Source organism: Myotis daubentonii, chromosome 2, assembly GCF_963259705.1.
Source record: "Myotis daubentonii chromosome 2, mMyoDau2.1, whole genome shotgun sequence".
NCBI lineage: Eukaryota > Metazoa > Chordata > Mammalia > Chiroptera > Vespertilionidae > Myotis > Myotis daubentonii.
This window is the reverse complement of record NC_081841.1, coordinates 206,479,591-206,506,885: the sequence shown is the minus strand read 5'-3', so window position 1 is coordinate 206,506,885 and position 27,295 is coordinate 206,479,591. Positions and strand designations below refer to the sequence as shown.

General features: G+C 46.5%; 1 protein-coding gene across 14 annotated transcripts in view; it reads right to left on the bottom strand.

Annotated features, from left to right (window-relative positions):
- MFHAS1 (multifunctional ROCO family signaling regulator 1) overlaps positions 1-27,295 on the bottom strand; it is a 77,661-nt gene that overhangs the window by 46,352 nt on the left and 4,014 nt on the right. For 2 of the 14 annotated variants that reach the window (XR_009451405.1, XR_009451409.1), the window contains exon 2: positions 3,513-3,730. The exons of 8 other annotated variants lie outside the window; for them this stretch is intronic. Coding sequence is in view for 3 of the 6 variants with exons in the window: in XM_059685517.1 (XP_059541500.1) it covers positions 5,498-5,859 (362 nt within the window). In the remaining 3 variants the exon portion in view is untranslated. Of the gene's footprint in view, positions 1-3,512; positions 3,731-4,520; positions 5,860-11,578; positions 11,840-27,295 lie in introns of those variants that run through there. 4 more of the 14 variants (XR_009451408.1, XM_059685517.1, XM_059685524.1 and 1 more) reach the window with 4 other exon arrangements.

Here is a 27,295-nt window from a genome sequence, read left to right as displayed (position 1 = left end):
GGCAGCGAGAGGTCGCACAGCCTCCCGCTCAGGTGCCGCAGGAGGTTGGTCACCGCCACCCATCCCCAGTTCCCCGTCCCCGTCCAGGGCCTGGCCCCAATCAGGCAATCAGAGCCTGCTGGCCACTGGTCACCATCTGTGGGGCGATAAGTCAGGGCTGGGCCCCCCGCCTGGCTCCCTCAGTGCTTGGGAGCCGGGCAGTCCACCCCTTCCTCCTCCCCACCCCCCCGCCCCCACCACCACTGGTTGCTGTCTGCAGGGCAATCAGGCCCCTGCTCACACCTGCCTTGGCCTGGCACTCCCCACTCACCTGCTCCACCATCCTGCCACGGTCCCACTCTCGTCAGGGCCCGCTGCACCTCCACTGCTGCCCACTGCCAGCACCACATCGCCAACACCTGCCATGTTCTGCTCCGCCCCTTGGTGGTCAGCGCATGTCATAGCGAGCACGTGAACTCCCGGTCAAACAATTTGCATATGAGGCTTTTATTACATAGGATACCTATTTTGATTTTAAAAAGTTCCTAAGTACTGAACTTTCTACAGATTTGCCTGACTTAGCAAGTACAAACACAGGATGACCAATTACATCTGAAGACTGGATGGCATACATTTACATGAAAAAGTTATTTGTTGTTTATCCAAAATTCAAATTTAACAAACACAGGCACGAGATACATTTAGGATAAAACTTAGCTGATGTTTATCTGAAGTTCAGATTTCACAAAAATAGAGCATCCTCTATCTTATCTGGCAACCCTACCCCGGCTCCAAGACCTGGAAGAACAAAGGTGAGTAAGACGCGGCAGCTGACTCCCCAGACAGAGCTCACTGTCCGGTGAGAACCAGACCTGGACGAGGACGGTACAGGTTACAGTGGAGGTGAGAGGTGTTTCCCAAGTGCTTTCAGGAACACAGGCACAGGAGCCATTAAATCCTAATTTAGCGCCTCCCGTCCCCATCCTTCACAACGAAAATGAACATTATGGAACTTCTCATTCTAGAATTCTCTACATCCTACAGGTTCTATAATCCTGATTCATGACCATGCTAAGTGTTCCGAATGTTCCTCCCTGACAGGACATCACACACCACCACCACCACCACCACCATCCCCGGAGTAATATCCACAGCAAAAGCATTTTCTGACACGTCCAGGGCTCAGGGAGCTCTCTGCTTAACCCCGCGCTGCGTCGGTAACCTCACAAGATCCCACATAAGAGCAGAGAGCCATGTGGTTTGCACGCAATGGGCGCTCAGTAAGGGTCACTTGGGTAAGAAAACCGAACTTCACTAATGCCACCCCATCTTCCTGTGCAACCCCAAAGCCTGAACAACTGTGAACAACGTCCAGTGTGCCTTCGCCATGGTTTCCACCAGGATCAAGTGGCTGCCAAGGGCGTCTGAAGGGAGCTAGAGAACACCAGGCACAGGACAGATGTGAGAAGACAGGCGAGAAAGCACACGGAGTTGCATACACCGCCACGTGACCTCCATCACCCGCATGCTCTGAGTTGGACGTCCTCACCGTATCTGCCGAGATGAGGGACGCCCACATACTACTCATGAGCACACTTCTGAAAGTACAATTTTGGGCCCATATTTGGAAAACTCTCTGGAGCTCTTCTCTGAGCCAGCAGCTAAGGGAGCTGGGCAAGGCCCGGAGTAGACTGGTCAGGTGGGGTCAAGCAAGGACAGTGCCCGAGAGACCTGCCCCAGGCTCACGCTGTTCTCTCCTCGTGGCCCTCGGGCAGGCGTGAGGCGCACAGCCTGGCACTGAAGCGGCTCCAGCCTAAAGATCACCTGAACCGTCTCGTGAAGAGCTGCTCCATTTCCCAGGATCTCAAGATCACAGGAGACAAAGCAAAAGAAGGGCGCGGGGGGGAGGGGGCGAGGAAGCTAAGAAATAGGTGGTAAGTACCTATTTTCTGCTAGGATTGCCTTAGACCAAGGAAACAAGGGCACAACCCAATATTGCCAAGTGCATTCGATAAGACTTTGGGACCTACAGTGAGAAACCAAGGACATATTTCATGTCAAAGACAACAATTTGAAGGCTTAAAATGGGATAATTAGCTGTAGTATTTTACTTACAAGGTCTCAATTTCCCGGTATGAAAAAATAAAACTGGTCTTCCCTTCCTAGCCTATTCACCTCTGCATCCCCGGCATTGAGTACCATTATGGCATTTAGCAGACATGCCAGGTGTCCGATAAACTGATATGTTAATGGATGGCGTCCAGGACGTTTCAATCCCATGAGCCAGATTCCCTGATGGGCATCCGTTAGTTGATGACTGCACCTGGGGAACTGCAGCCACATGGTTTTGTTTATAGATTTTCCCTCACAGCCAAAGTGAACCTCCAAGTGATAAAGAGAAACAAGTAAGTATACTCAAATTCCCATCTTTCAAGGCCCAACATTAAAACTTACTCAAAATAAGATCCTTTTACAAGTCAGAAAAGTGAAGACACTTTTACAACTTCAAAATATCAAAGAAACATCAGCTTGTTTAAAATTCTGTGTTAGAGGCATTGCGGAAGAAAACATTTTGAAAGCACTGCCAAATTCTTAAAAAAAATTAAAATAACTTGTACAAGTCCCAAAATAAACTCAGTCCATTAAAGCAGAAACACACACACACACACACACACACACACACACACACACACACAAAACTGTTTCAATTCAAAGCAATAAAGGTTTAGACAGAAAGTTCATAAAAGATTAACAAGTAAATTCCAGATATGGCCCTACTGTTTAACTATTAAACAGTCAACCCAATATAGGACAGGTTTGCTTCTAACAATATCCCTATTGGATCTCTGACTCTATAGCAGTGATGGCGAACCTATGACACGCATGTCAGAGGTGACACGCGAACTCATTTTTTTGGTTGATTTTTCTTTGTTAAATGGCATTTAAATATATAAAATAAATATCAGAAATATAAGTCTTTGTTTTACTATGGTTGCAAAAATCAAAAAATGTCTATATGTGACACGGCACCAGAGTTAAGTTAGGGTTTTTCAAAATGCTGACACGCCGAGCTCAAAAGGTTCGCCATCACTGCTCTATAGCAAGGTATCTTCCAAGCCAAAATATGCCAACTATTTCTGCCTTGAAATAAATATTGTATGTGAACTTTCTGGGCTTAGGTACTTTCTTCTCTTTTATCCAGCCACAAATGGTCCAGTCATCTCAACCATATTTAATAATAATAGTAATAATAAAAGTGTAATATGCTAATTAGACCGGAAGGACGAAGCCCGGGGTCCCGGGTACCAGAGGAAGCCGGTGCCGGCAGCCTGGGGAAGGAAGGCCTACTCTTGCATGAATTTCATGCATTGGGCCTCTAGTGTATAAATAAAAACATACATATGTGTACAGAAGTCTCCCTCCCCCACATCCGCAGTATCGCTTTGTATAGTTTCACTTACCTATCGCAGCTCATCATGGTCTGAAAATATTAAATGGAAAATTCCAGAAATGAACAATTCATAAGTACTAACATTCTGAGGAGCATGATGAAATCTCAGGGCATCCTGCTCCATCCCCCGTGGGACGTGAACCATCCCTTTGTCCAGAGAATCCGCACTGAATACACTCCCCACTCATGAGTTACTTAGTAGTGGTCTCGTTAGCACAGTGCATGTGTTCAAGTCACTCTTGTTTTACTTAATAATGGCCCAAAAGTGTAACAGTAGTGATGCTGGCAATCTGGATAAGTCTTTAAGCGAAAAAGTGAGTACAGTACATTAAGACATTTTCAGAGAGAGGGGGAGAGCACATACACATAAATTTTATTGCAATGTATTGTTGTAATTGTTCTATTTTATCATTAGTGATTACTGTTAATCTCTTAGTGTGCCTAATGGGCTAATGGTAATTCAAAACCGTGAACTACTGTACTGCACTTTTTTAGTTAACAAGTTAAAAACCCAGGGATTAAAAAAAATTTTTTTTTACTTTTTTTTATTGATTTTAGAGAGAGAGGAGAGGAGAGGGGTGAGAGAGAGAAACATAGATGAGAGAGAAACATCCATTGGCCTGCACGCCCCCTACTGGGGATCAAGCCTGTAACCTGGGCACGTGCTCTGACTGGAAATCAAACCTGAGACCCCTTGGTGCATGGGACCTGAGCCACTCGGGCCGGGCAAAAGCCCAGGGATTTGATGTTGGCTCTAGAAGAAAAGGCCATTTGTAACTTCCTTCATTCACAGCCTGCCTTTCCCACCATAATAAACGGAACTCTAGCTCCTCCAAGACCCACTCAGTTGGAAGGAGCCTCTCTCTCCTCTGAACTCCCATGGTGTTTGTCTAGATCAGCGGTTCTCAACCTGTGGGTCGCAACCCCTTTGGCGGTCAAATGACCCTTTCACAGGGGTCGCCTAAGACCATCCTGCATATCAGATATTTACATTACAATTCATAATAGTAGCAACATTACAGTTATGAAGTAGCAACGAAAATAATTTTATGTTTGGGGGTCACCACAACATGAGGAACTGTATTTAAAGGGCCAGAAGGCTGAGAACCACTGGTCTAGATTCATTTCTCAATGCACTGCAGCTGCGCACAAGCCTCAGCTCCCTTTCTGGACCAAGGTCCCCGAGGACAGGCTCTGGGGGAGAGTCCTGCTGACCCTCCCCTGGTGCCCGAGCCCGTGCTGTGCTGGAAGGTTTGCGTCAATCCCTGCTGAACAAAGGCAGGATTCGCGAATAAATACCCCACTGGCCTCCTGTGCATTCACTCTAAATGCTACTCTATTTCTCTGTACTGCACGAGCACTGTGCAGTGCTCCAAGCTAATAACAGAGACAAACTAAGTTAAGTGATGTTTTTTGCAAAGCTTCTTTCCACCTCGTATGAGCTAAAACCATCCTAACCACTGAGAAGGCAGCCCCAGCAGTTTCCAACAGCCTGGGAGCTGGAACTCTGACGGGGGAAGCTGCCCTCCGTAGACGTAGACTTCATAACAGAGGTGGATTCCCCTCCATGCAGAGCCACGCCCAAATGCTGGGATCCCTACCTCGGATCATCCCACACATGACCCTCCTAGGAAGATGAGAGCTCAGCAACCCACAGTGCAATCCCTGGGAAGCCCTTCCTAATTAATCCAGATGAGCCGGGCGGACACCTGCCCGGGAGGCTCCTCCCCACAGAGCAGGCCGTCGCCGTCACTGCAGACGTAAGCACTGCTTTAAATGACCAAACTAAGCAGCGTGACAAGTGGCTTTACTGAGAGTCATCACGGCTTCATGTATGAAACTTAAATAAGACCACTGATATCATAACGCAGTTCCCAGCGGAATCTTTAGGGGAGCGGAGAGGGGGACAAAGAGCACACCCTCATTCTCCGCTGCGTTGCACAGTTTTCAATCCTCTAATTGCAGCGAGAGACTAGAGGAAATCGGTGGGAGAAAAGATCATGGGCATGTTCTTAGTAACTTATTCCATCTTATTTTCTCATTACGAGGTTAAAAAGTAGTTAAGGCTTAATCTGCTTTCACTCGGAGCCTGAAGATCTGCATGGGGGCCACTGCCTTGAAGATGTAGCGGGAGCAGGAAGGAAGAGGACGGGGCAAGAACAGAACTGCTTTACAGCTGCAAGGAGCCGGGAGAGGTGTGCCCGCTCTCTGCTGGGTCCTTAGACCAAACCTCAGCTGTGAACATCCCAGGCCATCTCCTCCCACAGTCCCCCAACCCCACCCTACCGAGGACCAATTTGATAATGAATAAACAAAGCACAAACAAAAGCCACTAACAGAATAGAATGAACAGCAAAAGAAGATCGTCTTACACCAAACAGATTTCTTTAACAGACTGGCTGTGACCTCTTCTTTTACCAGCACCACCACTGAAAATAAGCGAGAACAAAAGATGACTCAATATGCACAGCCATGAAGAACTCCAGGGCACACCGCATGCATAATTCATGATCCAAAGCAGGCTGCCATCAGCATCAGTTATCCTTTCAATATTTTAAAGTGGTGAGAGGTTACTCGATATTCATAAAGTCTCTTATTTCTTCCGCACGACCCTTCCAAATTTAAGAACAAATTGGGAACTTTATTATCTGCAAATGACATTACTTACAAACCTGACACTATAAATCTGCTAGAATTCACTTGGTATCCATCATAGGGTGGTGGCTAAGCAACCCTAACAAACCAATTAAGGCAGCAGGCAATACATATCAGCCCTGTTGGAATTGACCTCATCAAATCACTTCTGCTTTGTTTTAAAATAAGAGGCCCCGTTTTCTTCCCACTGCGGTTAAAACTCATCCCACACACTCAAATCAGAGAGACACGCTTTCCGCCTCACAGACGGGGACTCTGAAACCCAGAGAGGTCACCTGGCACGTCTGAGATCTCACAGCCAGGCAGAGAGGCCCAGGACTGCCTCGCCTCAGCACCCGGACTGCCTCCTCCATCCCCAAGGACCTGCCCAGGGGCCTGTGTCCTGTGCAGTGTGGTCTGAATTAGCCCAGGGTGGTCCCCCTGACTCCATTCACATTCCATCCAAGGCCATGGTCCATGCTGCTGTCCTGAGTGTTCGTAAATATTGTAAATTTGACATTTCGCCACGTGACCCTCCACTATTTCCCCCTCACCGAGAGGAAACAAATCATCAAATCAAAAAAATACTTTAGCTTTACATCAAGCTGCCAAGAGTTCTGTTCTAGTGGGGGAAAAAGTTAGCCGACAGATTAGATAGGCTAAAAACATATTTACAAGGAATGTGCACCTACAAGGGAAATGGCCGATTCCCAGTAATTGGCACGACCCTCCTCCCCCGACCCCGACTGCATCGAAGTTCAAGTTCGATGGCTCTGGTGGTTTGCAGAGAGGACCCCAGCATCACCTCCGCTATGCTGGAGACCTGCTCCTATGCCTCCAACCCCACCCACCTGGCTCCGAGGGCTCCCTTCCTCGGGCCTCTCTTGGCTCCTGAAGATCTTTTCATCCCAGCATTTACTATCCAGCCCCACAACTCTATGTCTACTGCTTGCTCCCCTCCCTGGACTGCAGCTTCCGGGGACCGGGGCCTGGTCACCCCGACTCTCCATGACCTTCCCAATGCCTCGTCATTGCAGATTTCCAGTTAATGTGTACACAGAGTTAAACAACCCGTGCCTTGCACGCACACTATTTTGTTTTTCATTCAACCGACCACCCATGTTTGACAGGTGGAAAGCTATCATTTTCCCAAGAGGCATTATATACAGGGTGGTGGCAGAGAGTGTAGGTTCCGGAGTGGGTAGCCACGTGCCATGGTGCCCAGGCCAAGTTACTCAGCCCCCCTGAGCCTCCGTGTTCCTCACCTGTAAACAGGGATCGTGGTGATCAGAGCTACCACTTATTAAACATACGGCAAAAACTACTCTGGACACTCCTTCCTTCAGCTAATCCTCACATCGTCTGAGGCGGCTGGCAGCAGGGGCAAAGGCGTAGGCACTGTTAGAACGATTCCCTTTGTTTACAGATGAGCAAACTGAGACCAAGCTGCCAGGGTCCAACCCCAACAGGTCCAGGGGTCCCCTAAGGTGTGGACAGAGTCGGCGAAGAAGGAACGATACAGAGATAGCGTTCAGTTGATCAGCAGCCTAGCCAGGATCTCCAGCCCGGATCTCCAGCCAAGTTCTGGTCTCGATCTCCAGAGAGGTTCTGCTTAGGATCTCCAGACAGGTTCTGTCCAGGTTCTCCAGTCAGGTTCAGTCACCAGCTTCTAGTCAGGCTCTCCTGCCAATCTCCCCAGTCAGGTTCAGTCCAGGATCCCCTGCCATGCTCTCTCGCCAGGCTCCGCCTCCAGGCTCCAAGGCCAGTCCCTGTCCAGGATCCTCCGGCATGCTCTCTCCAGCGAAGTTCTTCTGTCTCTAGAGAACGTTCTGTGTAGGTTCTGTGCCTAGGCTCTGTCTCTCTTGGTCCTGTCTTCCAAGCCCTGTGTCCTTAGTTCTGTGTTCTGAGTTCTGTGTTCTTAGTTCTGAGTGTTTCTGTCTTGTTACAACTGTATTTATACCAGTTGATTCAATCCTATCAATCTCTATTACAAAGGTTAGGGCGTTTCTTATCTCCATTCCAGGGAGTAAAGATTATGCAGCTTAAGCATGATTGTTCGTAGTTAAAGTGATTAATTACCCGCCTGGCACTTAGTTGAGGGGTTTTATTCCCTCCCTAACTTCAGGGGAAAATCCCTACTTGGGGAAACAACCTTTCTCGGAGAGGTGACCTTGGTTAAAACACAGCGCCAAGAAGGTGAGCAAACATATTAAGAACCGTATGCCATATATGCCAGGTCCCTTGAAACAGCAAGGATGGACCGGCTCCCGGCAAATTCCCCCTTTTTTATTTTTTAAAACAAGCATTGAAAAGAAAAACCTGAAATGCTCTCTTATATCCATTTTAAGAGTAGGATTGGCACTTTCCGCTGTTACCTGAGTCCTGATCTATCACCCCAGGGAGAGCTCGCCAATCCTGCACTTTCCCAGGGTGGAAAGGCTGCAGTGGGGTTAAGGATAAGGCTCCTTGGGCCTACCTTCTCCCATGCCATTACATTTACCTTTCCTTCCTCAGAAAAGCATGGACATACTTCTTGTATAAAACGTTCTGTCTGACTGGGAGTAACCTTAATTCCTCTGCTAGCAAGCATATGTGTTAAAAGATCAATACAGAGTCTTATTTCTTTAGACTCAGTATGGCACATCTTCTTAATCTAAAGATCAATACAGAGTCTTCTTTCTTTGGACTCAGTATGGCACATCTTCTCAAACTAAGTTCTGTACTATCCACCTTCTTACCCTATTTATCCTCTATAGGGGGGTCTGTAGCACCCTGGTGGAGTCCTATCCGTCCCGAGTGTGGGGATTTTCAAGGGGGGGGGCGCTTACCTAAGGGAATCCTGTTCCAGGGATTCCCAAAGGTGTGGACGGAGTCGGCGAAGACTATCCACCCTCTTCCTACGGTGGAGTCCTATCCGTCCCGAGTGCGGGGCGCTTACCTAGGGGTCCCTGTTCGGGCGCCAGATGTTGGGGTCCAGCGCCAGCAGGTCCAGGGGTCCCCAAAGGTGTGGACGGAGTTGGCGAAGACTATCCACCCTCTTCCTACGGTGGAGTCCTATCCGTCCCGAGTGCGGGGCGCTTAACTAGGGGTCCCTGTTCGGGCGCCAGATGCCGGGGTCCTGCGCCAGCGGGTCCAGGGGTCCCCAAAGGTGTGGACAGAGTCGGCGAAGAAGGAACGATACAGAGATAGCGTTCAGTTGATCAGCAGCCTAGCCAGGATCTCCAGCCCGGATCTCCAGCCAAGTTCTGGTCTCGATCTCCAGAGAGGTTCTGCTTAGGATCTCCAGACAGGTTCTGTCCAGGTTCTCCAGTCAGGTTCAGTCACCAGCTTCTAGTCAGGCTCTCCTGCCAATCTCCCCAGTCAGGTTCAGTCCAGGATCCCCTGCCATGCTCTCTCACCAGGCTCCGCCTCCAGGCTCCAAGGCCAGTCCCTGTCCAGGATCCTCCGGCATGCTCTCTCCAGCGAAGTTCTTCTGTCTCTAGAGAACGTTCTGTGTAGGTTCTGTGCCTAGGCTCTGTCTCTCTTGGTCCTGTCTTCCAAGCCCTGTGTCCTTAGTTCTGTGTTCTGAGTTCTGTGTTCTTAGTTCTGAGTGTTTCTGTCTTGTTACAACTGTATTTATACCAGTTGATTCAATCCTATCAATCTCTATTACAAAGGTTAGGGCGTTTCTTATCTCCATTCCAGGGAGTAAAGATTATGCAGCTTAAGCATGATTGTTCGTAGTTAAAGTGATTAATTACCCGCCTGGCACTTAGTTAAGGGGCTTTATTCCCTCCCTAACTTCAGGGGAAAATCCCTACTTGGGGAAACAACTTTTCTCGGAGAGGTGACCTTGGTTAAAACACAGCGCCAAGAAGGTGAGCAAACATATTAAGAACCGTATGCCATATATGCCAGGTCCCTTGAAACAGCAAGGATGGACCGGCTCCCGGCACCAAGCTTCCTGACTCCCTAATCCACTGGATCTCAGAGGCAAAAGGTGTAAGGCCTCTTTATCTGATGCTGGTTAAGCGGCTCGCAGAAGGCTTCCCCACAGTGTCCATCTCTGTCCACAGCACCGGCCGCCAACCTTTCGGGCCCCGCGGACCACCGGTTGGCGACTGCTGGTCTAGAGGACACCTGTCCTCTGTCCCCCTCCAGAGAAAAATACTGGACTCCTTGGGGTGAAAGGGGAAGGAGGAGGAAGTGGGAAGTTAGTCGTATGTGACAATCCGAAGTGACGCACTGGGATTCCAAGCATTATCCACTCATCTGCGTGACTCCTGCGCCTGCGTCCCTGGAAGGCCAGAGCGTGTCTGTGCTCGGCTGAGAACAAAGCCACCAACACACCACCAGATCCTTCAAAAGCAAGTATTTGTCTGCAACTAAAGGCACAGGATTCTTTTCTAACGAAGAGCAACGTGACGCTTCCCCCCCACCCCCACCCCCGGTTTTACACTGGCTCTGCCTTCAGTACAAATCCTCCCCTCCTCCCTCCCCCATCCCTGCATGAGTTAACTAATGTGCCTTGAGTCACAAATGGCACCGTAAGTCAGGAGATTTATGAGCTGTAACAAGGGACAGCGGGCGTATTCCGACCTTCCTGTGAACACCTGGGGCCGGCTACAGGGCACTTCATCACTTCCTGGAAACAGTACCTGTGTTTTTGGCTCAGGGACAGAATTTTAACAGCCCTGCTAATCGACCAGATGCAACCATCCCTGCTATGTGGGTCAGCTTCTCTCTCCCTCTTTTTTTAAGTATGTTTTTACTGATTTCAGAGAGAGGAAGGGAGAGATAGAAACATCAGTGGTGAGAGAGAATCAACTATGGGCTGCCTCCTGCATGCCCCCTACCAGGGCATATGCCCTGACCTCCTGGTTCATGGGTCGACGCTCAACTACTAAGCCACACAGGCCGAGCTGGGTCTCCTCTCGCTGCCCCATGTCACACAGACAAGGCTCGGAGGGCAGAAACAGTCTTCAAGAAGCGGCCAAGAGGCTAGCACAGCCCTAAGGAGCTGTCTGGCTGCAATGAAGCTGGGCCCAACCGTCTCAAATGCCAATTCCTGAAATGGCCAAGCAGAAGACAAGCGCATTTTCCTTTTGCCCACACCAAGAACAGGAGATGGAAATGCTGTCGCAACCAGAAAGAATGCACATGACAGGGGAGGGACCGGAGGGTGCGCACGTGTGTGTTTTTCTGGGGAGAAGAAAAGGCACACACAGGCACAGAGGCTTAATAAAAGAGAAAACTCAAAGGAAACACCTGCCCCAACCAGGAGGGGCACAAGCAGGCCAGCCATCTGGGAGCGAGCGGGGTCAGCGCAGGGGACGGATGCAGCCTACGGGGCTGGGCGTGCCATTTTTGTTACAACAACCTGCGCACAAAACGGCCCGGCTCCCAGCAGACCAGTGGGCTGTTCTGGAAAATTCACATTTCTCTCTTTAGTTCTTTCCCACGCAATTTATAAGCAACGGGCCTCCTGAATCCAGGGCACCGCGGCCATGCTTCCGAGGTGAATGAAGAGAAGCCCAGAAGGAATACAAATTCTCAATAGCGCGTCCGGAAACTGTGGCTCATGCTTTCCTCCTCGCCGTCTGCACTGATCTGGACACTCAGTATGAGATGGAGGCTTTGTGTGCCGTCCTCTTTCTCCGAGAACCTGGTGGGTGATTTTGTTAGCTCTGGATAACGTATTTTAAACACAAAAGCCACTCTAACAGGATTTAATTGTTTCCTTTTTTTTTTTTTTTGCAAGTCAAACACATTTTCGTGGGCTGGGTTAGACCCATCCTTTTCTTTCTTTCTTTCTTTCTTTTCAATATATTTTTATTGATTTCAGAGAGGAAAGGAGAGGGAAAGAGCGAGAGAGAAACATCAATGATGGGAGAGAATCAATTATTGGCTGCCTTCTACACGCCCCCTACTAGGGGACGGAGCCCGGAACCCAGGTATATGCTCTGACCGTGATCTCCTGGTTCATAGGTCGATGCTCAACCAGTGAGCCCTGTCAGCCGAGCTAGGCCCATTCTTTATTCATTATACTCACTGAAGAGCAAATGGTGCGGATGATCTCTTAAATTTTGAACCTCTACTGATACCGGGATCCACCCAAGGCACATTTCCTGAGCAGAACTCCACAAGCAGGAGTCTAGAAACACAATGGTGTGGACTCTGAAGGCTGGCTGTAGGGCAGAAGGAGGAAAAGCCGCCCCCACGGGCTCAGGCGGTTTTCCTGGGGCCGAAAGGCAGAAGCAAGGTTTGCAGTCAGTGAAACACAGCTCGTTATCAATTCTTTTCCACTAATTTCTCACCCCGACACCACATTAGTCTATCTGCCACTGTCTTGTTGTAATCAGCAGTACATTTGTTTGCAGGCATGTATGATTTGTAATTATTGCTGTGTCTAAACATTACATCATGTTATAATGGATGAATTAAGCTGTGAAATGCATAATTATGCTGAAAACAGTGGTATTCCAATATGCATCACAAAAGCCAATTACAAAGATTACTCTTCTTTTAAATCACAAAGGTAAGCTTTATTATCATTCCAAAGCCCTTTTTCAAGTCCCACCATTTTGACTCAGTCATTTGTCTTTTTCTAATTGCACCGCAACAGTGTTCCAAGCACAAGGAGGGATTATCAACCCTGAAGGAAATAAGGTTGTTTCTCAAAATTCTGGAAAGTGGAGAGCTTGCTCAGCTTAAAATCTGTAAAAGAATCTTGAAAGAATCAAAGGCCTGTCACTATAGGACTAACTAAGCAGTACATCCATTTGTAAATTATGATATATATACATATGTATGTGTGTGTGTATGTGTGTGTGTGTGTGTGTAGATAGATAGATATAGATATAGTATATTATATCTATGCTAGGGTCCCAGTGCATGGATTCATGCACATTGAAAGGAAATTAATTAGAAGAAATATTTTAACCCCTAGAGTGCCAGGGAGCGCAATCACGCTCCTCCTGTCTTTCGCCAAAAGTGCCGGGAGCGCTATCGCACTCCTCCTGTAGCGTCCAGTTCTAAGTCTGCTTTTATTAGTGATGATGATATTGCCAAATATGTCAATTCTTGCTGTGAAGATGACGATTTTGTGGAAGATATTGAATATGTAACTTCATTTACTTGCGATTCATAATTTTTTTCCTAAACTGCTGTAAAATCAGCAAAAATGCCTTGGAAATTTTAGCATAGTTCCTAGGATATTGGTTGGCACTCAAAGGGTTAATATCATTATTCGCCCTTTCTCTATAACAGAAATGTCAACCAAATTCGCGATCAACAATGACAGATCAAAACACAAGCATGCGATTGTGGTGCCAGTGAGAGCTTTATATGTTTCGTGCATGCACAAGTCAGCTTAGCCTTTTATATATATACTAGTGGCCCGGTGCACGAAATTCGTGCACTGGGTGTGTGTGTGGGGGGGGGGGGTGTCCCTCAGCCCAGCCTGCCCCCTCTCACATACTGGGAGCCCTCAGGCGTTGACCCCCATCACCCTACAATCGCAGGATTGGCCCCTTGCCCAGGCCTGACGCCTCTGGCTGAGGCGTCCGGCCCGGGCAGCGGGGACCCGCAGCTGCAGCGGCCCCGCAATCGTGGGCTCCGCGTTAGGCCCAGGCAAAGGACCCCTAGCTCCTGGGACTGCCAGCTTCGACTGTGCCCAGCTCCCATCGCTGGCTCCACCCCTACTTCCTGCTATCACTGGTCAGGGCGGCAAAGGCACCTGATTCTCCAATCATGCCCTGCCCCCCAGCTCTTAGCTCCCCCCTGGGTTTCCGATCACTGTCAGTGGCAGGGGGCTTCTTCCTGCTTTCCCTTTCGCCTCCCTGCATTGTGCCTACATATGCAAATTAACCGCCATCTTGTTGGCAGTTAACTGCCAATCTTAGTTGGCAGTTAATTTGCATATAGCCCTGATTAGCCAATGAAAAGGGTATCGTCGTACGCCAATTACCATTTTTCTCTTTTATTAGATAGGATGCTAGAGGCCTGGTACACAAAATTCATGCACTAGAGGGGGGAGGGGGGTCGGAGCCTGCTGGCCTGAGGAGGGGGAGGGACCGAGAGGTCGGCCATTCCTGCCCACTTGCTGGCCCGACCCCTGTCGCTGGTTGCCCTCTGTGTGTGGGGCGACCGGCAAGTCAGGGGTCTTGGCCTGGTGCCACCCGCGTCCCCTGCCACCCACCCTCGGTTCCCCGTTTGCCATCGGGCAATCGGAGCCTGCTGGCCAGGAAAGGGACCTAGAGGTGGTCAGTGCGCCTCACAGTGGCCGGTTGAGCGTTCATTCTGGTCCTTCCGCTGTTAGGGTCAATTTGCATATCACTCTTTTATTATATAGGATACACTCATCACAGAATCACTCATAACAACAAAAACCTGAAAAAACTTAAATGTCAAATGGTAGAACAAAGGTAAAAATCTGTTGATGTACTATTCTGTAAGCATTTATAATTACTGAACAGATACTAATAACATAAAACCATATTTGAGACAGCTTACGTTAAAAAAACAATAAATTATGTATACCAGATTTCCAAATACAAGGTGGGGCAAAAGTAGGTTTACATTTGCTCATATGGAAAAGAATGCAATAACTAATCCATAATAATAAAAGCATAATATGCTAATTAGACCAGACGACCTTCCGGACAAAGCCGGGGCTGCGAGGGAAGCCCAGGTCCTGGGTGCCAGAGGGAAGCCGGTGCCGGCAGCGGGGGAACGAAGGCCTACTCCTGCACGAACTTTTCTGCATCGGGCCTCTAGTAAATAATAATACCAGAATAAACTGCTTCAAAAACTCACAACTGTAAACCTACCCTTGCCCCACCCTATGGAAGTGTAAACCTGGGCTTTCAGAATAATTGTAGGGACAGCAGCTTCTAACACCTCTTGAGCTCTTGCCATGTGTCAAACACTGTTCTGAGCATCTAACATGGATTAACGTAATCTTCAGGACACCACATGAGTAGAGAATATTAGGATGGCCAAAGTCACACAGCTAACAAGTGGTGACTTGTGCACCCAGCATTCTCCCTCAAGAGCCCTTGCAACTAACCACTCGGTGATAATGCTTCTCTTTTATTTTTTTAAATAATGCTTCCATTTTAAACTGCAACACGAAATTCCAAATGTTTCAACCCAAAATATAAAGACAAACAAAATATAAAGTAAAAATTTGAAGTTATCTTGCACTTCCTAGGATTCCAATTACAATGTAACTTAAGTAGAATTTTGATAAATTGAGGGACAAAGGAAGACAAACTCCAATGTTGATATGATGAAAGATGTAAGAAAAGCACTCTCTTATGGTGGTAGGCAGTGTGCAACCTAATGAAATGCATAAAACATGGCGCTCCACTAGTGCAAAATTAATAAAAACCAGTAATTCTAGGCAGTCTGTGGTATCATAAAAATAACAGAGGGTAAAGTCAGTGAATCTTAGTCCACAATAAAGTGCTAACTGTCTTCTAGCCAAATTCGCCTTTATCCCAGGATCTGTTATGGTTGAGGTTCAGAGGAAGGAAAAATCGATGTTTTCGGATGCATTCCCAGGGATCACAGAGGCATGCGGCCACCTGGCTGTGAGGATAACCAACACTCCTTTTCTCCCGGGCTCGGAGGAGGAAGTCTCCAGCGGCACCCTTAGACATGGGCCTAGCCCCGTGGTCAGCAAACGGCGGCTCACGAGCCACATGCGGCTCTTTGGCCCCTTGAGTGTGGCTCTTCCTAAGCCTTAGGAGTACCCTAATTAAGTTAATAACAATGTACCTACCTATATAGTTTAAGTTTGAAAAATGTGGCTCTCAAAAGAAATTTCAATCGCTGTACTGTTGATATTTGGCTCTGTTGACTAATGAGTTTGCCGACCACTGGCCTAGAGGACCGGTGTGCTGTCAGCCCAACAATAACCAGAACGTGAGCCTGAACAAATCATTTGACACTACCTTTACGTTCTCCCAGCTGCCAATCGCTTCCGTGGTCTCAACAGAGGCCTGCCCGATGGAAAAGCGCAGGGCTAAGACAATGCTTCCGAAACTCTAGCTTATGGGCCGCCAGTGGTCACTGGCATCCTTTTACCAGTTCCCAAATGTACCTTAAATAAAGAAGCCCCTTCCTTGTTACAATTGCTAAATGCCGAAATGCTTTTACGGACACACACCCGCTCCCAGGCAGAGCGTGCTGAACTGCCTGCCTTTTTAAATGCCATTCTGATTTGAATTACCCTTCCCCTCTTCTCCATGCAGTTAACTGGAAATCACCCTGCAACACTCAGCTGCCGGGCAGCCCTTTCAGAAGCCCCTCTGACACCCCACCGCTCCCCTGCACCTGACTATGGCCTCCCCGGACCTCCACATGGGCAGTTCCCACCCATCACCAGACCTGTATGCCCAGCAGGGACCACGGTGCCCAGCACTGAGTGATACAGAATGGACATCTAGGAAAAAGGCGGGAAGGAGGTGAGCTTGTGTATGTTGGGAAGCAGTGGGCAACCCAACCCCAGGGCAGGGCAGTGGGTAGGAGCAGAGGTCTGGGCAAAAGTCCCAGGGCACTCCAACTCTGGGGACTTCACTTTTTAACCCTCAATTTCTCCACCTGAAAATGAGGACAATGATAATCCTAGCTCCTAGGGTTGCTGGGAGGATTAAATGAGATCGCCCATAAGAAGCACTTAGCTGTGTCTAGAACAGCCGTGGGCAAACTACGGCCCGCGGGCCGGATCCGGCCCGTTTGAAATGAATAAAACTATTGAAAAAAAAGACCGTACCCTTTTATGTAATGATGTTTACTTTGAATTTATATTAGTTCACACAAACACTCCATCCATGCTTTTGTTCCGGCCCTCCGGTCCAGTTTAAGAACCCATTGTGGCCCTCAAGTCAAAAAGTTTGCCCACTCCTGGTCTAGAACATGACAGGAACTCAACTGTCACCGACTCTCATATTTTCCCCCAACCCTCCATTCTTAGACAGATGTGATAATTAATACAGTAATAACCCCATGGCATGAAAAATAATCTTATCGAAACTATAATAAAGTTGATAAGTCAAACAGTACCTAGGAGAAGTATCATTTTTTCTGATTTTATCTCTTCCTTCTCCATTTTTTTCTTTTTAAATTCTTTTCAAAATCAGAAAAGAAGGAGGCTTGTTCTACTAACCCAAATTCACTAGTACTGTAACAATATACTAATACTACGTTCATTTATATGCATCTCATTTACGCATCATTTTAGCAGTGGGGAGGATCTAAGAAAAATTAACTCTTTAATTCTCTCAACATTTAATATGCTAAGAAAGAAAAACCACCTCAACAACGCGTCCTTCATCAAAGAAATCTATAAGTAGCAGCCATATATTTTCCTGATGACAGGATCCAATTTAATTTATACTGCCTTTGGAGTCAGTGCGCATGCAGTCTTTGGTGTTCAGAAATCACTGATGACTTCAATCCCTCCCGATACAAAAGCAAATCCATAAATAACTGAGAAATGTAAAGCCTTCTGAAAGAGGGGGCACCCCCCCTCGCCCCCCCGCCCCAAAAAGCTGATTAGTTTTGGAAGTTTTTAGAAATCTTCAGATACCATGCATTTTCCTATCTCAGGATCCTGCCTATTTTGAGATCTGCCTGAGATTTCTTGCAAACAAATGATCCGAACTGAAAATCAATGGAAAAGAATGATCTGGGTTATTACTTTCCACCTACTCACCTAAGTCAAGCATATTCAAAACTGTAGCCAGTCTTTCTCAGTAGGATCATATTTTTCCCCCAGAAAATCAAAAGCCAGTTTTTTCAGTAATTACTCAAACATGCAAGTGAATTTCTCTGTGTGTGGTCAGATTCCATATATACAAACAACAATTACATCACCAAAGTCCCTGATCAGCTCCCCTTGGCCAATGCCATGTAATTGTGGACAAAAGGGGCCACATGCTAACCCGACAAGCTCAGGGAAGGCCTGCAAGGCGGTCTCGCAAACTCAAAGACCTAAAGTCACCACGAAGGAGGTCTGAAATTAAAATTTAACTAAATGCAGTTATGGTGGGTAGTCACGTCCTAGGCCCTTATCTTCCCTGACAAGGTCAATCATTACCTTAACTGAGCTTATTGTCTTTTTGCATCTACGATAACATATCATTGAAATGTCAGGGTAACTTGTAACTTCTCTTTTTTCCCCGGACTCCTCAGGGCACAACCAATGCCACAACAGATACCACAAATTCCTTCATTGTTAGTGTTACCATGTTAATTGTTGACTGTTAACTATCCTGTGCCCACCTAAGTAAAAGAAGTGTCTATCATTTTATTTTTTATCTAATCCCAGAGGTTTCCCACTTTGCTTTCTCCCACCTCTCTAATCTATCACCAGTGGATTTCATGTAACCCACCTACATCTCCTCCTTTGATTGTAATGTACAAAAATAGATTTTTTTAAAAATGCCATTTTCAGGAGCATTATCCCAATCCATTGAGATTCTGCTTTGTGACAACTGTCGACAGTTTGGCTCAAAGAAACTCACAAAAGTCCTAGCTGGCTTGGCTCAGTAGATAAGAGCGTCGGCCTGTGGACTGAAGGGTCCTAGTCAAGGGCACATGCCTGGGTGGCTGGCTTGATCCCCATAGGGGGCATGGAGGAGGCAGCCTATCAGTGATTCTCTCTCATCATTGATATTTCTAACTCTCTCTCCCTCTCATGTTCTCTCTGAAATTAATAAACATATTTTTTAAAAAATTAAGTGCAGCCCTAATCGGTCTGGCTCAGTGGATAGGGCGTCAGCCTGTGGACTGAAGGGTCCCAGGTTCCATTCTGGTCAAGGTCATGCACCTTAGTTGTGGGCACATCCCCAGCACGAGGTGTGCAGGAGGCAGCTGATCGATGTTTCTCTCTCATGGATGTTTCTAACTCTCTATCCCTCTCCTTCCTCTCTGTAAAAAAAATCAATAAAATATATTTTAAAAAATTTTAAGTGTTAAAAAGCACACACAGATGATAGGAATTGCACAGTACTCAAGTGTGTTCTTCTCTGTGCTCTTTATGTGCCAGCCCCCCATTAACTCAGGAATGCCACAGACAGACCTCTGTCCTCTCATCAACACTGAGTAAGAGGATGTCGGTCGCAGCCAGGTTAAAAGATGTTCAACAGCGTGGCATCTCAAGGCCTGGCCTAAAAAGCCCTTCTCTCCTTCCACCATGCCTTCATGTCTCAAAACTGTGCAAAAGAATTCCCAGTCAACTCCCCCTAGGCAGGAAGCCAGCGACTGAATCTGCTCCTAGCCTCCAGAAGCACCTGACTTAAAGGTGTGGCTGTACAACACTGAATGCACTAAATGCCACGGAACTGCTTCCTTACAAATGGTATCTGGGATGTGATGTGAATTTCCATAAGAGGAGGAGGAAGAGGAGGAAGGAGCAGCAGCTTGGACTCAGTAAGCCACTCTGCCCAGAACCGAAAGGCACACACAACCGAAGAGCAGTCTTGACACAGCTCCAGTTCTCCTTTCCTCCTTGCCCTTCTCGCAAGTGCCCTTTGCACAGATTTGCAAAAGCAGAGGAAGCAGCTGGAACAGCCTGGGTGCCTGGGGCTGCCAGTCTAGAGCGTGGAGTTCCTTCCTGAGGCCCATGACACAGCCTCCAGGCTCACAGCACCCATGGGAATCCACCGCCGGCCCCCACCAGGACCCCGGGACCTCTGTCCTCCTCCAGTTCCCCCCTCCCCGCCCCCACCAACATTCTCTCTGCTTCTGTAGTCTTTGCCTTCTGTAAACCTACCGCTAAAGATAAACATTTGATTTTTGTTTTGTTTTTTTTACTAATTTACTCTCTAAGTAACAATCCGTATTTTCAGCTAAGAGACTATGTTGAGGAAGGAAAATGAAAAAATGTTTTCAAGCACTCAGTGCCAAAAATAGAAAATAACTACAAATGTTCCCTTCTCCCTCTGCACGGAAGTCGGCCCTGCTGGCCATGGTGTCTGGGAGTCATTATCCATCGTAAACAGCACATATAGAACCATCTCTGCACTCATTACAGGCGGCAACTTTTCCAGGGGCTTCCATGAGCTCAAACCAGCAACCTTGACTCTGTCCGGAGCTTCGAAAGCAATGGCACGTGGGAGAAGAGAAAACAGCTGGTACACACCATGAGGAACACCCTCCTCTCCGTCTATAGTTTCCCTCTTTGAGAGGCCAGTGTCAGGGTTGGGGTGGGGTTAGCTGGAAAGAGCTATGGAACAGCAGGCTTGGGGGAGGGGAGTGCTCACTGCCTAAAGAAAGAGAAGGCAAGGTCAGGTGGTAGAAGGCAAGGTCAGGTGGTAGAAGGCAAGGTCAGGTGGTAGAAGGCAGGTCAGGTGGTAGAAGGCAAGGTCAGGTGGTAGAAGGCAAGGTCAGGTGGTAGAAGGCAGGTCAGGTGGTAGAAGGCAGGTCAGGTGGTAGAAGGCAAAGTCAGGTGGTAGAAGGCAAGGTCAGGTGATAGAAGGCAGGTCAGGCGGTAGAAGGCAAGGTCAGGCGGTAGAAGGCAAGGTCAGGTGGTAGAAGGCAAGGTCAGGTGGTAGAAGGTAGGTCAGGTGATAGAAGGCAGGTCAGGTGGTAAAAGGCTTTCTGTATTTGGGGCAATGAATGCTTGAAAACATTTTCTCACTTTCCTTCATTCACTTTGCATCCTGATAGCTGCCCCTTGCCCACTCTTTCCCCCACCACATCTTTCCTGAAAGAATTAGGGGTTGGATACAGAGGACAGGAATATATGTACCAGAAAAGTCACGTGGGAAAAGTATATGCTTACCTTAAAATGCACACTTTAAGACAAAGAGCATAAACAACCTAAAAAAAAAAGCACTTTGCCAAAGAATCGATTAAGAAACACCAGAATCTCTTGAGTTCTTTAAAAATAACCAATCCGCTTTGAGCCCCTTCCCACCTGCTCAGCCCTGCACCAGGCACTGTCTAGGGCAGCGGTTCTCAACCTGTGGGTCGGGACCCCTTTGGGGGTCGAACGACCCTTTCACAGGGGTCGCCTAAGACCATCAGAAAACACATACATAATTACATATTGTTTTTGTGATTAGTCACTGCTTTAATTATGTTCAATTTGTAATGATGAAAATACATCCTGCATATCAGATATTTACATTATGATGCATAACAGTAGCAACATTACAGTTATGAGGTAGCAACGAAAATAATTTTACGGTTGGGGGTCACCACAACATGAGGAACTGTATTAAAGGGTCGCGGCATTAGGAAGGTTGAGAACCACTGGTCTAGGAGTGTGACCTGCCAGCACAGGAAACATCGGGTCTCAGAGAAGAGAGTATGTAACTGTAGGGGAGAACTGCCATACTTACAGGGGAGAGTCTTCGTGGTTCAACAAAGACATGTCATCATGCGTGTTCCGTGGCTGTCTGGGATGCCTGTCAATCACTCTGGGTTCTATAGGCTGCCCAGACATGAGGAGCCAAGTGGGGCTCAGAGGGTCAGCTTCATTAATGCAAAAGCAGGACTGGGGAAGGCAGGCCAAAAGGGGCCTCCTCACCCCCCAATGAAGGGAAGGAAAGAAGCCCCCAAAGGAAGGGAAACCTGACCGCCACCGGCAGCTGGTTTTGCAATCAGAGCAGCTGAACCAGGGAGCACAGACCTGGCCGGGCCTGCCCCCAAGCAGACCACCGGGTGTGCCTTCCACAGAGCCTAGAACACCAAGCAGCTCAGCTCTCCTCTCCACGCAGCGCACAGGAGTGCCAAGGCTGCAGAGACAAGAGAGGGCAAGAAAAGAGGGCGGCACCTGCCTCCTGGTATTAAAAAAAAAAAAAACCGGGGGAGGGGGAGGAGTCTTGCCAGTGCTGCTCAGGTGGTTAGAGCATCGCCCCGTACACCAAAGCACCGTGGCTTCGATTCCCGGTCCAGGCACATACCCAGATCATGGGCTCAACCCCTGGTTGGGGCACGTGCGGGAGGCAACCCATGGATGTTTCTGACATCGATATCTTCCTCTCTCTCTCTCTCTCTCTCTCTCTCTCTCTCTCCCCTTCCTCTCTCTAAAATCAGAAATAAATAGGTAAATTGGGCCCTAATGGAGGGATCAGGTCCTTAATCCTAACAGGCTCCTATGACGAGAAGGGAGTTCATGGGTGGATGGAGACAGGGACCAAAAATATAAAAATGTTCGCTCCACTATCAGCCCCACTCCTGCCCCCACCCGCACCCATGTCATGGAGCAGAAGCCCCTCACTTCCTTACAAACACACGGAGAATAACCATTTTCTCAACACATTCTCTCACCTAATCCCCAAAACAACCTTGTGAGGTACACTGGAAATGTTTTAGGCGTTAAAATGAAGTCAGTGAGTAAGAACTAAGCGTTACGTGAGGCTTACTGGGAGTTAAGACTAGCAGGTGGCAGAGTAGAGTACAAAAGCTCTGTTAACAAAGAAAAAATACTTTCTCTAGGAAATCTACGCTGCGTGGGCAGGGATGGGCTTGCGATTTAAAGAGACGGCCACCACGTGATGCGATTTACTCCTCAAGGCCTTCCCAGCCTTTGAATTCTATCAGGCACAGTATTTGTTTCTCCCACTGCATGATTAAGGTTTTAAGTTTTATATGAAACAAAGCCCAGGAGAGTTCAAAGAGGACACTTCACAAAAATAAAAGCCAAGAGGCATCAATATTAATAAAGCTAAACTCCAAAGATATTTAATAACCTTTGTGAAATTAAAAACAGTGACTAATTCAATCCAAACAACTAGGTCAGCTCAAATTCCAGTAACTCTAAAACTGAGATATACCAAGGCAAGAACTTTGCTCTGCTTCAGTGGTCAAAATGAAGGGCCTATTCAAGGGAAAGACCAGCAATGCAGCGACAATGGGAACACTTGGGGCATCTGGGGCAAAGGGTGGAGGGAGGTGGGACAGGGGACTAAGCAAGATGATCACTACAGTACCACCTAGGAGTTTGACAGAACATGTGAATGTCCACAAAAAAAAAAAAAAAGACATTTCTCACAAACCACCGAAGAGTCATTCAGCCAACATCTGACAAGCTCACAGAAGCCACAAAGCCCCAGGCGTGTCTCCTGCTCAGAGAAGGGTACAACCTCATCAAAGAGCAATCAGGGCACATACACAGACACCAGCAGAGCAGGGCAAAACGCCCGAGTGCCTCGGAGAGCCACACAGCGGGCGAGAACTTGAACTCAGGCAAAAGGGACTTGACCGGAGATGTGCAAAGGCATCGAGCTAACTAGCGAATGAAGGAAACCAAATCTAAAGACCATGTGCCAATGCTCTGTCTACCTGCTTTGGGTTGCTCCCAATTACCCTTAAAAATAGCCTTTAATAATCTGGAGAGTAGGATGTTCAGTGAAAAACTACACTGAACCCAAGTTCGACTCATTAAGATGCACTCTTTCAATTTAAAAACACACAGCATTCATTCAACTGCTTACATGGAATAGCAAAGCACTAGAATCTTGCTGTAGGCCTATGTCCTGGCCTCAATAATCCACATACCCAACCTCAGGAGTGTTCAGCTTTTCTGCCATATTGGTAGAAAAGAACAGAAGATGCCGGGCCAGCGTGGCTCAGTGGTTGAGCATCGACCTATGAACCAGGAGGTCAAACAGTTCGATTCCTGGTCAGGGCACATGCCTGGGTTGAGGGCTTGGTGACTAGCCGGGGGAGTGCAGGAGGCAGCCAGTGAATGATTCTTCCTCACCTTTGATGTTTCTCTCTCTCTCTCCCTTTCCCTTCCTCTCTGAAAAAAAAAAAAAAAAAAAAAAAAGTTTTAAAAAAAGAACAGAACAAATAAATATGGCACAAGAAGAAACTTACTCCAGAACACCCAGACAAGTAAGGGGGAGGGAAGCCTCGCTGTTGGAAGCTGGCAGTCCGGCCAGAGCCTGCAGAAAGCAGGGGAAGGTTCCCACACCTGACGTTTAGGCTCATTACTGGCCTCATTCAAATTTCCTGCCACTCAACCCATTTATCTTAAGTGAGATAAATCAGTAATCTCTCTGGCCACATAATTAGATCTTTTTAAAAAAAAAAAAAAAAAAAAGAACTTTTAAAACCAAGAGGTAGTCAGCTGAGTTTTCCAAAACATGGCATTTCTTTCATTGGTCAAAATAAAAAAAGAGAAATACTCTACTTTCCTAGGCCAACTACATTAGTACGGCATAGGCTGGATTTAATGACCTATTGACAATGACAGGGCCAACACAGACTTTTCACAAAATAATGTTTAAAACTATTAATCCAACTTTACATTTCTTCTGTATAAAATCAAGGAAGACAGTAATTTGCTTTTTACTCACAATGTCCCAAAACTGAAAAAAAATTCAAATTCTAGGTGTTTTTTTTACATTGTATCAAAATTACCAGTTTACATGTAATAACTTAATCAATAAAAAAAAATTTACCAGTTTACAGGGGTACTTGGTACTAATAAAATGTAAAACTAGCTCTAACCGGCTTGGCTCAGTGGATAGAGCGTCAGCCTGCGGACTGAAGGGTCCCAGGTTTGATTCCGGTCAAGGGCATGTACCTTGGTTGCAAGCATATCCCCAGTAGGGGGTGTGCAGGAGGCAGCTGATCGATGTTTCTCTCTCATCGATGTTTCTAACTCTCTATCCCTCTCCCTTCCTCTCTGTAAAAACTTAATAAAATATATTTTAAAAAAATAAAAAATAAAATGTAAAACTAAGTAACCAACTTTTTCAATGTTTCTAAAAGCAAAATGACTTCTTAAAAAGACAAAAAGCTACCAATAGAGTCAAAGGTTTCTGCCAAGGTAAAATATATTTTAATAATCTAGGGACTGGATAAACATATTTTAAATGTATGCCCTAACCCAGTGGTCGGCAAACTGCGGATCTTTGGCCCCTTGAGTGTGGCTCTTCCACAAAATACCACATGCGGGCGCGCACGTACAGTGCGATTGAAACTTCGTGGCCCATGCGCAGAAGTCAGGTTTTCGGAAAGGAGATATACGAAACAAGTATACAAGATGAGTGTGGATGGGAGAGTTGGAAGGGGTCGACCTCAGTGAATGTACCTCAATCAGATTGAGGACGTTTTTAGCAAAGGCCAGTTTAGGAGTACCCTAATTAAGTTAATAACAATGTACCTACCTATATAGTTTAAGTTTAAAAAATTTGGCTCTCAAAAGAAATTTCAATCGTTGTACTGTTGATATCTGGCTCTGTTGACTAATGAGTTTGCCGACCACTGCCCTAACCAATTGAACACCCAACATTATAATTCTGTTCCTACATCACCTTCTAATTTTTTATTACTTTAGCTCTTCCCAAATCTTTTTTTTTCTTAATCCTCACCTGAGGATATTTTTTCCACTGATTTCTAGAGAGAATGGAAGGGAGAGGGAGAGACAGAGAGAGATAAACATGGATGTGAGAGAAACACAACCCTCATGTGCCCCGACCAGGGAATCAATCCTGCAATCGAGGTAACTGCCCTTGACCAGAATCGAACCCACAACCCTTCAGACTGCGGACTGACACTCTAACCACTCAGAAACCGGCTAAAGCATTCCCAAATCTTTTGGAAATGTGGCAAATACTAGCAGATGATGGCTATCACAGGAAAATATGAAAGAGGAAAATGTATTTTTTCCTTGTCTTATTGTAATGAATGTACTATAATCACCTTTTTCTACAGCTTTTGTGCCCTCTGCTACTTTTAGAATAGAATCCTAAACAAAACAAAAAGATAATTTATTTCTCTGCCCATAAATAAAATAGAAATAGACAGTCTATATTATCAAAACACCTGGTAATTTATTCCTATTCAATATATAAGATAATTTACAACTTTCAACCATTTCTTTGTTGAGAAAAAATCATCTCTTCCTTACAGCCTGAATGACAAACCAGGTGTGCCTCCTTTAACTGGCAAATAGGCAAAATGATAACGAGAATGGACCTGTTTGTGGAATTTTTGACTATGACCAAAAATAAACAGCTGAGGTTAGGAGACAAAAATTCCAGCCTCATTGTTTACTCCTCAAAGTTCTTGGAATTCCTCTGCACAGATCTTTACTTGTTCAATAACCTATGCCTTTCCCTTTGTTGCTAATAACCTCAGTTGTATGAATGTTCCATCTGGATTAAGAATTGGCTTTAGTTAGCTCCTTCAATCAGCTACTCTGTGAATATGTAACTCTCAACCACTTCATTCAATTTAGTTAGACAATAGAGAAGTATCTGCTTTCGGGAAGAAAACACAATGGCAAATATAAAACAAACTGAAGCCATCATCTACCAAGTCTCAGACTGTGAGAAGACACCAGATAATCATACAGAATGGACAGCTCAGTTGACAGGTAACTGAATACGATGGCTTTTTTTCAAGTTGAAGAATTAAACTCAGCCTAGATCTAGGGCGAGGGGAAGATGTTACCTTCGGAAATATTGGTGTCTGGTTCCTTCCCGACACTATGACGAGCTGCATCAGCCAGGACAAAGATCACAGTGGCACAGTATTCTATTTCATCACCTCTCAATGTGCTCTGGGGGTGGGGGGCCGAGGGGAGAAACTGGCAATGATACTATCATTAGGTTTGTCCTCAGGACACTTGGAATGTTGTTAGCCAAGCCTGTGCTCCACAAATATCTGAGATGTTTAAAGAATTGCTCCAAAGAATGCCTTCACATGTGGGAAATGGACAGAGTCCAAACTGAACACTCAGGATGCCAATTAAGCAGAATCAGAAGTCCCAGACAACTTGTCCTGGGTTCTCCCATTCATAACAATGGTCAGGTAGGTAAGCAGGTAGGTAGGTAGAAGGAAGGAAGGAAGGAAGGAAGGAAGGAAGGAAGGAAGGAAGGAAGGAAGGAAGGAAACATTTCCCAGAAGAGAAAAAAATTATTGGCAATATTTTGTCTCTTCTATCTCTTACAAAGTACTTCCAAAAAGCTCCACTCTCTAACACTTACAAAAAAAACAAACAAACCAAAAAAACACCTTAAAACATCTGTAAAGCACCAAATTGCCAGGAAGTACCCGAGGAAAGTCCCGAGAGAGCTCAGTAGGCTGCGGTTCCTGCCCACGAGTGTGGTGAGTGGAACTGTGATCCCAGGAGTTAGTCATGCATTACAGACTGAAAGTTTTGTTTTCACTAATTCATCATGAATATCAGTATCCACTGTCTTCACTAATCCAAACCCGATTACAAAACATTCTTCTCTGGAATTTCTTAAGAAAAGTGAGCTATGCTTTTTACTTTAT